General features: G+C 36.9%; 3 protein-coding genes across 7 annotated transcripts; 1 reads left to right on the top strand and 2 right to left on the bottom strand.

Annotated features, from left to right (window-relative positions):
* The first annotated feature begins 2,051 nt into the window (after window positions 1–2,051).
* LOC119070869 (tetratricopeptide repeat protein 39C-like) lies at window positions 2,052–6,962 on the top strand. 2 transcript variants are annotated; one of them, XM_037175383.1, is made up of 13 exons: window positions 2,052–2,636; window positions 4,357–4,589; window positions 4,653–4,765; window positions 4,830–4,917; window positions 4,979–5,278; window positions 5,337–5,537; window positions 5,599–5,767; window positions 5,832–5,983; window positions 6,043–6,175; window positions 6,237–6,402; window positions 6,463–6,577; window positions 6,635–6,734; window positions 6,792–6,962. In XM_037175383.1, the coding sequence occupies exons 1-13, from the start codon at window positions 2,481–2,483 to the stop codon at window positions 6,900–6,902; spliced, it is 2,037 nt and encodes a 678-aa protein (XP_037031278.1). In that variant the 5' UTR covers window positions 2,052–2,480; the 3' UTR covers window positions 6,903–6,962. The 2 variants fall into 2 exon arrangements, with proteins under 2 accessions (XP_037031278.1, XP_037031276.1); XM_037175381.1 differs by having other exon boundaries at window positions 4,357–4,765.
* A 596-nt stretch (window positions 6,963–7,558) lies between these two features.
* LOC119070871 lies at window positions 7,559–9,971 on the bottom strand. The gene is made up of 2 exons (XM_037175384.1): window positions 9,829–9,971; window positions 7,559–9,236 (listed from the first exon to the last, which is right to left on the bottom strand). The coding sequence occupies exons 1-2, from the start codon at window positions 9,868–9,870 to the stop codon at window positions 7,590–7,592; spliced, it is 1,689 nt and encodes a 562-aa protein (XP_037031279.1). The 5' UTR covers window positions 9,871–9,971; the 3' UTR covers window positions 7,559–7,589.
* Window positions 9,972–11,005: 1,034 nt separating this feature from the next.
* LOC119070872 (glycerol-3-phosphate phosphatase) lies at window positions 11,006–12,594 on the bottom strand. Of its 4 annotated transcripts, none has more exons than XM_037175387.1 (5): window positions 12,461–12,594; window positions 12,235–12,374; window positions 11,871–12,031; window positions 11,718–11,805; window positions 11,006–11,657 (listed from the first exon to the last, which is right to left on the bottom strand). In XM_037175387.1, exons 2-5 carry the CDS (start codon window positions 12,329–12,331, stop codon window positions 11,077–11,079), a joined length of 927 nt encoding a protein of 308 aa, XP_037031282.1. In that variant the 5' UTR covers window positions 12,332–12,374; window positions 12,461–12,594; the 3' UTR covers window positions 11,006–11,076. The 4 variants fall into 4 exon arrangements, with proteins under 4 accessions (XP_037031282.1, XP_037031283.1, XP_037031281.1 ...); XM_037175388.1 differs by having other exon boundaries at window positions 12,457–12,593; XM_037175386.1 differs by having other exon boundaries at window positions 12,235–12,403; window positions 12,457–12,566.
* Window positions 12,595–13,408: the final 814 nt, after the last annotated feature.

Genomic DNA, 13,408 nt, shown 5'->3' on the forward strand with positions numbered 1-13,408 from the left:
CCGTTTTTTTTGTTAATTTTTCGGTTTCAGTCCACTTCCCGATTTCTTGTCATTTCCCGAATTCAGTCCATTTACCGATTTCTGGTCATTTCCCGATATCGGGTCATTTTATCATTTCTAGTCATTTTTCCGCTTCCTTTCTCCTTTTCATTATTTCTACCCGCTAGGTCAAGTGATCCTGGATACCAAGATACACATTACTTGCACATGCATCCACATATATAATAGATCATTTATCACATACACGCGGTGTTCGGGTGTCAAAATTACTTAACTAGAAGAATAATTAAAAAATTACACTTCAGTTCTATGTTGTTGTCTCGTTTTCGCTTATGTGACAAAATAGAGTACACACTTGTCACTATCAATCTCGGCAAGCCTCGACTTCTTCGTGACAAGTGTGTAATATATATTTTGCAGGGCGCAAATTACTGTGTAATGATCAACTTTCGCATGGGATAGATAATAAAAATCACATTATGTGACATATCATCTTGCCCACGTAATAACGCTGACAATCAATGTAAAAACAGAACCATTAAACAATTACAGGTAAAATGATAATTACATATCTTTTCCTCGATTCAAAATTGTATTTCCACGTTTCTCATAATTCCGTTGATTTCGATGAAAATTTAGATTGCCCTAGACTCAGAATCTACATGCTTTTCTGGCCTCCATTGGATCGCGAATGGTGATTTGATTGATATTGTTGTATTGTTGCATAATAAGGGATAAAAAGTTGAAAAATAGAGTTTTCGTGTGAATATTGTTGATCCAAGGCCAAGTAGAGGTCAATAAACACACGAAAACGAGACTATTCAAATTTTCTCCCGAGTTATGTAATGGATTTTCTCATCTGGATACGAGATATCACTTTACTTCCCTTGCATAGTAATGTACTATTATCTGCTCATGAAACCTAAACCAAATATCTTGTTTTCCCTACGTGTGTAATAAGCCACTTTCGACCCTAGGGAAAACAAAAGCATGTAACTGGCACGGCGGTTTTTTTTAAGAATTAAAATTTTCCATTCGGCTTCAATGACACCAATTTGGTCTCTAGGTCTATACACTAGCGAAATCTAACAAATTACACATTTCATTGGACCTGAAGACGGTGTTGAATCAATGATTATTCGCTTTAAATTCCCGAAAAAAGAGGCAGAATAGTATTTGTATCGAAATTATCTGCCATAAATGTTGAATTATATATAAACAAATTTATTTATATCAACCCAACATAATACCTACAGAAACGACCATAACGAGAAAACCCTGGGGAAATTGTTTTTCTTTCTGTACCAATCGCTCTAGGCAAATTTTGTGAATTCTTCAACGTATATCATGTATTTGTCCTCCTAAGCGTATGTTCTAATATAATTGGCTTGGCAATAAAGGAATTGCATAAAATAGTCATTTATATAAATAGTAGAAAAGTTCAGTTTTCGTGTGAATTTAATTGGTCCGAGGTCCCATTGGTAAGTTCAAGAAACACACGAAAACAAGATTTAATTTTAGTTTTACCGAGGTATGATAAAGATTTCAGATTCTGGAGTACCTCAATCAAAGTACCTACTTGAATTGTATAAATTCCAACTTTCTCTCTTTGTTGATAGAGACATTTCTAAGAGGAAGAAGTTTTAATGAAAATGCATCAACGAAAAATCGGTTGCCGAACCGAACTATTTCATTTGTCAAAACCATTTAATTGGGTATAATGTGACGCAAATTCCGATATCGGTTGGGCTGTTTTCGGTTTAGTTTTGGGCATCAATAGCATTGGCAGCAAAATTGTAACCCTATTTTGTTTGACTATAAAGTATTCCATTTTACAAGTCTTGCATTCCGATTCAGATACATAAAGTGTCACGCTAAAATGATTTCAGTGGTTTCAGAAGAATACACAGCAAAACTTGCGTCACATACCACTCTGTTGAGGTTTTTTGCCTCATAAATTTTAAACGAAATGCTTTCATTTCTCGGAAAAGCTAAACTTTCATAAAAGAAGCTTTCACAACAGCAAAAAAATCGATATTCATTTGCCATTCAGTCGTGTGATGACTACTACTTGGCATGCATGGCAATTTGGTTTGTCTCGGTGTAGCTGTGTTTTGTTGTTACGTTTTTTTTATTCCTGTCGGTGATAAATTATTAAATCGAAGAAAAGATGTCATTCACGGTTGTAGCAGCTAATAGCAAAGTCGAAACTTTGCGGAGAAAACTTGTCTCTGTTGCTGGAGTCATGATAAAGGATTTCGTACAGTTCTGTTGTTTAGTCAATTGTGAAGTGAATCATATACTTCTGGCGCTATTCGGTTAGGTTGTAAGTAGTTTATAGAGTGACCGAATTAGTGTATTTTTGTAAAGTGAAATTTCTACTTAGAAGCTAAAAGAAATAGCAAAAAATTATGTAATCTGAAAAAGTTCAAACATAAACTTAACGATAAGGATCTTGTTCACAAAATCGTTATTTGAATATGGAGCCATCCAGTGACCATTTGTCGGATGCCGAGTACGCTAAAATAGGATTAGCACTTTGGTTCAACAATAAACCCGAAGAAGCGGAAGAGTTCTTCAAACAAAGACTGGATAGCACACCAATTTTCGCCGCATATATTTTTGTCGTGTGTATGGTGAGTTCAGTCTAACTTTAAAGGAAAAATACTTCAACTCCCCGGCTATTTTAGAGAATTAATTTAAAATAATTTTAATTACCAGTCTGAAAAAGTCATTAATCAAAGGAATCAGTCATGAAGAAGCAACGACACAATAGAGTTTACATTGCTTTTTCATTCAGGTTCGTTTACCCCAACGTAGAAAGGGAATGACTTTGAAAAGTCGTGTGATGAATCATTACAGCAGATGGTGTGTGTCTTATTATTTTGTGATCCTCTACCTATCCGACTCGAAAGAATTATTTGTTATTTTGACATGCATCAATAAGATCCTTCCTTCGTTTATTCGAATGGAACATAAAATGATCATTTATCAATGTAATTTTGCATTTCATTGATGATACAAGTGTTGTTCCTACCTATCAGCACAAAAAATTTACCATTTCGATTGTCACTCGGGAAATACACTTTTCCTAATTAAATTACAACAACAAAATCGATAATTATCCGTCATCGGACTAAACATAGCTCTTACACAGTTGCAATATATGAACTATCTTTGAAGGCAAACTATTACAACCACACGCGCCCTAAATAATATGCAACATTTTATATGAATGTTTTTGATGAACCTTGTGGTCTGCCCGCTATTTTATAATGTAATGGCATTGTACATAATTATTATTCGGTGCTGCACCAAGTTACACAATTTTAATAAATCGAAAATCGATAAGTTGTTCAACCGACAAAAATAGAACTGGTTCTATGCATGTTCATGAATTATATTTGTGTGTTCTATTTCCGAATTAAAAACAGCCCCGTAGGAAATACATATTGGGGTTATTCGGCTTAATCTCCGTCTGATTAGATTCAATGTACCATGCTGATACGTCAATAGCGTAGGTAGTAATTAACTCGACGGTTTCTCTTACTCGAATGAGTTACAATTGTGAGAGTTTAAAACTCAACGGTTAAGTCTCAACTGTAGACAGATTTGTAACGGATACAGAACTGATTGAATACATTATATAGATCTAGGTTCACAGGTGGAGTCAATAAAGGAGTTTTATTTATTTCCCCAGTAATATAGATCTAGGCTGCCTTGTTAAGCCAAAACACCGTATTGCATTTGTGCCTTTGCTTTTAAAGAGCTTTGGAGAGCTTTGAGTTTCTTTTGTACTGAAATAATCCATATTTCGAATAGAATTCAAAAGAAGCTTTCGAAAGCTCTACAAAGTACATAATCAATGCGATACGGTGTTTTGCCTTAAAGGGTCTCAAAGAGTAGAATGCACAGAACTGTAACCAACGAAACTAGTACATTATATCAAAGACCGGTGCTACGCGGATCATATGTTAAAGGTTTACTTTTTATTAAAATAAATGAAATTAATGCTCGGAACGGGTTGGATTTGATCTAACTGGATACCGAACCTGATTTCGACCCGAATCTAACTCAGGTTCAACCCGACCTTGACCTTAACCTGAAATTTTTGATTTCGGGTTCAATTCGAACTGGACCCGAACCTGAATTGATTCGAATCGAATCTGACCCGAACCTGAACTTCTACTTTCGGGTTTAATCCGAACCTGATCTGAGCCTGACATTTTCAGGAAACCCGAAATTTTTCGTGAAGGGGCTTATGTAGTGCTTGGGACAGCAATTGCCCACAATTACAACTTCATTTCTAGTTATTCTGAAGATCTTGAAGACTTTACGCATCGAATTCATTTACAGAACAGCATCATCGCCTATGACGTTGAGCGAATCGAAAAGGCTCAAAATCTGCTGAAAGAATTGGAGAAAAAATGCTCATTAAACTATGGATGGCTGAACTCCATTCGTACCAAATGGTTTAGCCGAGCGACACCAAATCGATCGTTAGCAACGACCATTGAAGAGCAAATAATTTCAGCCGATGCATACATGAATCAAGCAATTCTAACGTTTTTTACGCAAGATATTTCCGGGTTCGTTGAGACTACGAGATGTGAAACATCGATTCGGTTAAATATATCCTTTTTGCATTTAAGGTTATTGAAAGGCAGCTGGCTGTTGAGTAAAGCTTGGAAAATCTATCAATCGACATACAGTCAAATATATTCGAAATATGTTGAACTGTTTGATAATGAAATGCCAAAACCACGTAAACTGGATGCATAGGTTGTGACTAGTTAATGATATTTATTTGTTTGTTTGTCGATTTTCAGCCCAACCACATAACTATCATCCAATAATTACGCGCACCATTTCTCAATATGTTTGCACAGCCAATGTACAAAACAATTACGTTTTAGAGTAAATACCATTCCTTTCCCCCTATTTATCACAAGTAAAACTAACGAGCTTTTAATCGCAGCTCTTCACCCCAAATTAATTCGTCCAACCACCATGTGACCAAAATTGACGAGGCCTTAAATTGTGATCAATCAAATAGAGCCAATATTTTTAGTACCCAATTAGATGACAATATAAGAAATTTTTCGTCCAATTCGTTTAATATACCTGGCCATTCCAGAAAAACCGACAAAAACGCTTTACGTTTAGACTTAAGAAGCGATCAAAATGGTTTCATCTACCAGGGACCGTTGACATGTCCCGAAAGAATCACTCGCAGTGATAGCAACATGTCGTTCAATTTACCACATACATCGTTGGAGTAAGACATTATCTCGCGTTTTTCCCCATTTTTTAGTAACATTCGTAAACCGCCGTAGGCATATTGAACCGGACGAAGTTAAAAGACTAATGGGATCCATAGCGTTCGGTTATGGCATTTTCCAATTGAGTGCATCACTTTTACCGAACCATTTGTTGAAAATAATTAACTTTTTCGGCTTTGAATCAAATCGAACTGTCGGTATTTCGTCATTGATGTATTCCCGGATGTCGACCGACATAAGAAGTACATTGGCTTCGTAAGAAAGAATTTTTTTCCATAAGCCCAGTGTCGCTGTTAAAATTTCGAATATATTTAAGTGTGGCGCTACTCTGGTTCTACACATTCGGAAGTCAAATGTTCAAAAATGAGGACGGCTACTCCGACAGTGATATTAAAGCAGCTTCCCTGATTTTAGGCGAATGTAAAAGTAAATTTCCGAATTCAGCTATTTTCCTCTTTTTCCAAGGTCGTGTCGAGAGAATGAAAGTAAGACTCTGACCAGGATAACCAGTTATTGGATGTTACACACAAAAATGTTTAATCGTTTAAGGCTAACACCAGCAATGCTATAGGGTCTTACAATTCTGCTTTTCAATGTGCCGCACAAAAAGAGCTCAAACTGCTATGTCTTCAAGAAGTGGCATGGTGCAGAATGATTCAGCTGGACTTTTCCGACTCAGCATACCGATTTAATGAGTTACGGTTGGTTCACTTATCACCAGAAAGTTGTCCAAAATAATCAAAAATTGATGTCATTGCAGACAGATCTGCTCGTTTTCTAAGGCATTTTACGCATACCTAACGGCAGTTTGTCAAGGTGCTCATGGAAACTACGTCAACTTAATTTCCTTCAGAACAGAAATTTACCAATTGACGCGGTCGTCTGCTCGCAAGGTTCGTGAATTTTTAAACTGACTTTCACGATCAAGTGATTCCCAAGATGCATCAATTGCAGGACACACAAATAATAAAATTTCTACATAATCGGATCAAAGTATTTCCCAGTGACGATAAGGACCATCACAATCCGTTCTACTGGAAGTATTTGGTGTATGAGGTTTTGTATTTGTGGAACGCTTTGGGAAATGTTAGCTACGATCAGTTGGAACAAGTAGTTGATGGTAATAGTAAAAAGGAAATCAACTCGAAAGTTCGGTGAATGAAATCTCTTTCATTTTCAGATTGCTCAGCACCGAATGAAATTGCTGAGGGACCGATGATTGGTCTGAAAAAACTGATTTTAGGATCTGCTCTTACTAGTCAGCGTCGTTTTCAAGCTGCTGTATTAGCGTTCAAGTAAGTGCCTTGATTGATTTTATCAATGGACAGCATATATAAGTTTTACTATTTCAGAGATTGTATAAAAGAATGTCAATCAAAAGCCGATTATCAGCACATCACCGTGTTCGCTCATTATGAATTAGCCATGCTACTGATGCAGTGCAGTAAAGATGTTGGTTTGATAGCCGCAATCGAATCGATTATATTTTTAAGTAAAATTATGTTTCAGTACAAGGACGACGCGAAAAAGCTGCTTCAGGACGCGTTGTCATACAAGAACTACGATCTGGAAAATCGATTAATTGTGACCATTCAAAAAGAACAGAAAAAGTTGAATTAATCGAATTTTTTGTAATTTTGATCCCATTAATCCTTACAATAAAAACGCACCGTCAGCGCACATGTTCTTCTCCATCAGTTAATAAAAATCACTTGATTCAAAAACACAAAAATTTAAGAAAAAAATTATTTCTCACCATAACGTAATAGTCGTAGATCGTAATAGTTGTTCCACCCTTATTATTGAACCACTGTGGAGTGTGGTAAACCAGGCGGGAGCAGTGTATGCATTCAAACCAGAGACATAAATCCCGTTCAAATCGTCTACTTATGAATGAAAATCGCCTGTCAAATTGACTGGATAAGTTGACGCTGCCGTGATTGAACAATTCGTCCTTAATTTTATTTTTGTTTCGATTTACAATAGCGTTCTCTTCAATATTATCGTTTATGTAACCCACTTTTCCCTTAGCTTACTCAGTATTTTCTTGCCCTTCCTCTCTCTATCCCTTCTTCTCGACCTCGCCTCGGATCAACAGAATTCACACGAAAACTCTACTTTTCATCTGTTTATCCTTAGTCGTATAAATTCCCCATACAACTTCATGAAATTCGATGAAAAGACGAGTTTCGCCCCGGAAGCTTGTAAAATGTATATATAAATCCATTGCACCACGGGCCGTACGAGATATGTAAAAAACATTCCGTCTTGTTCATTTTTCTCAGTTTTATTTTAAATATAAAATTCTCAACTTCCAGAAAATGTTTTTTCACTTTTATGTTCCACAGCTAATTGAACAAATGCATTAACCCCGAGAGAATACCTCTTTTCTCTTGCCAATTCCAGCCCACTCTTTAGTTGAGATAAGTTCTGAAGTAGATCGTCGAAACTGTCGTATAATCTTTCTAGTACTTCCGAATCATTTTGTGTTTTCGAGAGATCAAAAATCATTTGATTTTTAATGAAAAGTAACGATAATGATGCGCTGAAATTCGAGTGAGCATCGCTAATGGTAACATTGGAAGTTTTTAAACTCTTTGCAAGTGATATGAGCGGTGTTAGAATTAGCCCAACAACATACTGTCCTATAAACTGCAACGAGGAAGCTAGGATTATGCTGTAATCATTGTCCAATTTATTATGTACGAGAATCCTCATTGGATCAAGTAAAGCCTGCATCAAGTCACTGGTGCTTGTTGTGAGATCAGTATCCTCCGTATCGGAATTGCTTAGCTGTTGGTATTTATGTATGAAACGCTTTACCTCGGTTCTAACATTTGCCACAGCTACGTCTATCGGCTCTGACGGTTCCTGAAACGAGCCAGTGCTGGCACTGGACTGTATATGTTTATCCAATTTGTACGATATGTGATGAAGCACATCAAACAAACCATCGAATGCGTACGTAATAAACCTGTCCAAACTACCAAATTCAGTTTGACCACATCGGAACGATATCACTGTTAGTTGTTCGATTAGATCAGGCAGTATGTGAAACTCGCTTGGCGCATGTTCCTGGATGATATTTAAGAGGCTCGTAGTAGTTGTGTAAATCATATCGATCATTTTGGTACTCATAAGTTCATACATAGATTCGATGAGTTGTATTGAAAATTTGCTGTGTAAGTCGCCATGGAATAATTGTGTCATGGCCGAGCCTTTCTCTTTATTTCGTAAAACTGATCGCAAGTCCGAAATGAAGTTAACAAGTGCGTTAGTGAGAGTGGCCATTCCAGTTGCATGTATTAAATTTGGTGAATATGTAACTACACGGGATAGTAGACATGCTACGGCTGCTACGGCGTATTGATGGATTAATATCAGTGAAGTGATAGTTTCAACTATAACGGAAACACTTCGGTCCCTGGTAGTAATAAGTTGTCCAATTGAAGTAGTCAACGAAGTCAAACCAATTAAGGACGTTGTCAGGTTAACAACTGACTCTTTGACGGTGATAAATTTGGCATCGTAATAATTGTCTTCACTTTGTTCACTTAATGTCCGTATTTCATCAACAATTTGTAACGTGAACACTGATATTTGACTCAATTTTGATTCAATCAGGTATGACACTCCGTGCCATGCATCATCCAATCTTTCGTACATACAATACACAACATCCAGAAGTTTATCAAACAGAAAATATAAATGTTCTTGAAACGACTTGTCCGATTGAGCGCCAATGAACAATATAACGTCTTCGAGCGGGTACACTGAAAGTAGCACGTCGTCCATATGAGAAGTGCCTACGCTTTCGATAATTTTGACTAAATGTGAAGTGATTGCATTCACTGTATTCGATAGGTGTGTCATGTTGGTTTTGTCGTCATTTTGATGATCTGTTCCATTTTTTTGAATTTCACCTGATCGTTCGGCTCTGCTTTTCGCGAGTGCCTAAAAATTAGAGTTTTATCATTCGATGTGCTGATGAATTTACTTGAGTAAGGGAGTTCTCAGAACTTCTAGAAGAGGTAAGTTTTTCCGGGGAAGTGTCCGCAGACTGAAAAAAATTGGAATAACCACCTGGGAAATTATCGTCCGCGAATCTTGGTACATTTGGGACTAAACCTATCTTCCCCGTTTCTCTTCTATGTACTCATTGAAGAGTGGAATAATACATGTCGCCCGATTTCGGGCTACTATCAAGAGTTTTTCCGGTTAAAAAAATTATTGATTGAATAGGTCTTGACGTTATTCACCAGCGGTATTAACAGTTTCATCGATAAAGAGACGAATAAATTATCATAAAAACTATAGAATTTTCAGTTTGCATTAATTACGAGAACATCCAGATAGCGTCGATCACAGGTATGGTGCGTGAATGGTTGTAATTTGTTTTTCGTATACAAAATAACCTCAATATACTGCTGTATCAATAGTTTTCTACTAATTTTAGTTCAACGAATACAGACACTATGGTATTAATGTGTGTCGTGTGCAGCATTTTCATTTTTTTTGCAGAAAATTTGGAAAACATTCTACTCACTAGAGACACTATTGCACTAAGAACGATCACCAAAATTTTCATTTCCACAAAAAAATAGTTGCAAAACCCGAATTACGCTTTACTCTCGTTAAAAAAAAGTATGTGCACCAATCTGTACAGTCTCTTCAACAGACCACTTGTGTATGAAAAACAATGTTCTCTTCAGACACTTACATTACATACGAAAACAGAAATATTAGTACAGCCAGCTGTTTAGACATATAAAATTAAACGATATACTACATTCCTCTATCCACACGACCAGCCTTCTGCCATAGGTGTAATACAAATTCGAATTTAACAACATATGATCGATACGGCATAGAGCTCGTAGAACAATATAGATTAACATACGTTGTAAAGTTATTCTGCACTAAACGGGGAACGTGCAGCCAGAGATGCACAGTTGCAAAGATTCTTCCGTTGAACATGTTGTCAATTTCGATGGGGAAATTACTTTGAGAAATGCTGTGCCATGACTTTGTGACTTTGTATGGAGTTGAGTGTCAAGCTGAGCCAATGACTTTGACTTAACGTCCCCCTGAGCCCATTCTCACGTTACTTTTGGTCCGTCTTCTTTTCCTATTTATTTATTCAATGAAACAGACGATAAAAAGTTTGATGCATTGGGGTAGCAGAGATATCCCACATACCTGCCCTCACCTTAATAATTTATAATTATCAAATCTAATTCAACGTTTGATCTAAGTGCTTTTAACAGATTGATAAAAAATCTTCTACTTCAATTGTTTCAACATTCACTTTACTACAACAGATCCCAACAGCCAGAGAACTCGATAATACTGTTGCTGTTGTTAACAGATGAAAATTATGTCCGGTCGTGCAGTTCCCTGCATCAGATTTAGAAATACCTTTGCCTAAATTTTCTAGAATTTTTCTTCGTTTTCCAAATATTTTTGGGAAGGCTAAGAAAAATGTGGGAAAATCTAGGAAAATATTGAAAAATTCATGAAAATATGCGAATACGTTTTCCCAAAAATAGTTCCTGATAGAAAAACTTACTTGAAATGAATTAAAATGAACGTTACAAGGAAGAGTTAGCTAGAACGAAGGAAGAATTCAGTGTCAGCTACCGTCCATGTTAAAAGATTAATTTTTTTTTCCTGTCCAGGTCATGAAATTTTCTCGATCCGACCGCTGAACTGAGTAGACTTGATCATAAATAAATTCGTTTATTTATTCAATTCCGTATCGAATTGAAACAATTTTCTATTCACTAATCTACCTTCATGTCATATACTTTAACAGATCACCCAATGACGGCAGAAAAACGTCCGGTATCAATTTCTTGTCATTCGGATCAACCGATTTCTTCCACATGTCCACATCATTCAAATTATGTATTCCCGTTCCGACCAGAAGCGTCTGAAAGCCACAGTTTGTACCCAGCTCAATATCCGTATTGGCACGATCTCCAATCATCAACGTACGCTTCGGATCAATTTTAAAATCCGAAAATAATCCCTCGCATATCAACGGATTCGGTTTGCCCATAACTTCGGCCTTCCGTTCGGCTGCCGTTTCCACGCATCGAACAAAACTACCCGTACCGGGTACGACTTTACCGGCAATGGGAAATCGTTCGTCCGTATTCGTTGCGATGAACATACAATCCGGATTGTCCAGATACGATGCCGCTTTGAACAGTTTGGGAAAGCTGAAATGTTCATCGAATCCAACGATAACAGCGCCAATCTCGTCATTCGGTACGAATTGATTGTGTACTAAATCTTGAAAACTGCCCTGTAATATGTCGGGGCCAACACCTTCATGACGTATACCAACATTGTCCAGTTCTTTACCAATGCCTGCATTTAAACGAACAATTCATGTTGTGATCAACGTATACTCATCCTGATCAAATATACCTGAAGAACCAACGACGTAAACTTTCTTTTGGAAATTTCGATTTTTCAGATATTTAGCTGCTGCATACGCCGTACTAACAATTTCTTCCTGCGAAAATTCGTTGATTTTCATAATGACGATTCACTGGTCGCTTCAATGTCAACTGTAAATACCTCAATCATGTGGAAGTTTAACGAGATCGCCTTCTCCAAAAATTCAGATCGTGTCTTTGTGGAATTGTTTGTCACAAAGAAGACTTTCTTCCCCATTTCTTTGAACCTATTTATCACGTCTGGACTGCCGTCGATAGCGTTGTTGTACATCCATAAGACTCCTGTTGATAGAAATCGGTTTTTAAAATAATATCCGGACTATTAGGGAATGTTCACAAATCACACGTCACTCGGTTAGGGGTGGTGTTCTAGAAAACGTGATGGTTCTTAAAAAATTGTGCTAATTTTGACTCCTTTCGCGTGATTTTTTTTTTAATTGCTCGACGTCATTTGTGAACGGCCCCTTATTATATTATATCTTTACCATCGCAGTCAGTTAGGACCGTGTCGTATGAATCCAGCCACGATCTAACTTCGTGATCCGGTAGTTTGTTTAATTCGGTGGCCGTTTGACTATACATTCTTTGCGTAGATCTGAACAGTTGACCTAGAGTATTCTTCTCGCTAAATTTGCAAAATAATGAACGGAACATCTATTAGCAATACAAAAATTTGAATGTCATCGAGATTCTTATCTAACACTCACTTACAAGATATGTTTTAATTAACAGTCTTACAACACAAGACTGGTCAAAAAAAATTGTTTTGAACATTGACTAAAAAAGCAAATTGTCAGATTTGTCATCTGATTGGCCAAAGCCTCCCTATGTTTGTAGCCAGGTAATTTTAGGAATTGCTTATCATTTGAATCATTTTAATAATGTCTGCTCTGCACTCTATACTATTGAGTCCAAGTTATATTTAAAAAATTCTGAAAAATTGTCTCCGTTTCATACATTTTTGACAGGGACTAAATTTGGAAAACATTTTTCATAATTTTCTAAAAAAAACATTTTTGGTAAGATGAGGAAAAATTTTGGGAAATATTTCCCCAAAAACAGTCTTTGATTTTCGATACGACCCAAATTGCAGAAAATCGACGCTATTTTCAACCAGGCTGAGTGCCCACGTAATTAATGAGTACCGATTAGCATCAGCGCCGCCTTGTCATCTCTGGAGTATTAATCTATGATAATCCACACATAATAGCGAACGCGAAAGGAAAATAACCTAAATTTTTCTTTCTCCACCATGCCATCGAGTTTAACTACGACTGAGTAAAGTAACCCAGGCAAGAGCAGTCAATGTTGACGAGGGACCTAAATTCATAAGTAGGCCCTTGATTTTGGTGCAAAACGCTTACTAATCCAAATGCATGAAACGAATACGTAAACAATGATAACGGAATTTTCGTCGTCTGCTCCTGTCTGGTTTACTTTACTCTGTCGTGGTTTAACTCTGTAGGTCTGTTCCAAGGTAAATATATGGGCAGAGGTAATGCGCGGCCTAGCACAATAGTTCGTTGCTACTGACATCTTTTTTTAAAATGGTTGACTTTCACAAAATGCAAAGAAAGTAGATAAGTAGGTATAAGGGGAAATTTGCACTAGAAATGAGTTCGTTTGAGGTGGCGCCATGCAAATCCGTATGTGCTCCAG

This window comes from Bradysia coprophila (assembly GCF_014529535.1).
Source record: "Bradysia coprophila strain Holo2 chromosome IV unlocalized genomic scaffold, BU_Bcop_v1 contig_106, whole genome shotgun sequence".
In the NCBI taxonomy this organism is placed as follows: domain Eukaryota; kingdom Metazoa; phylum Arthropoda; class Insecta; order Diptera; family Sciaridae; genus Bradysia; species Bradysia coprophila.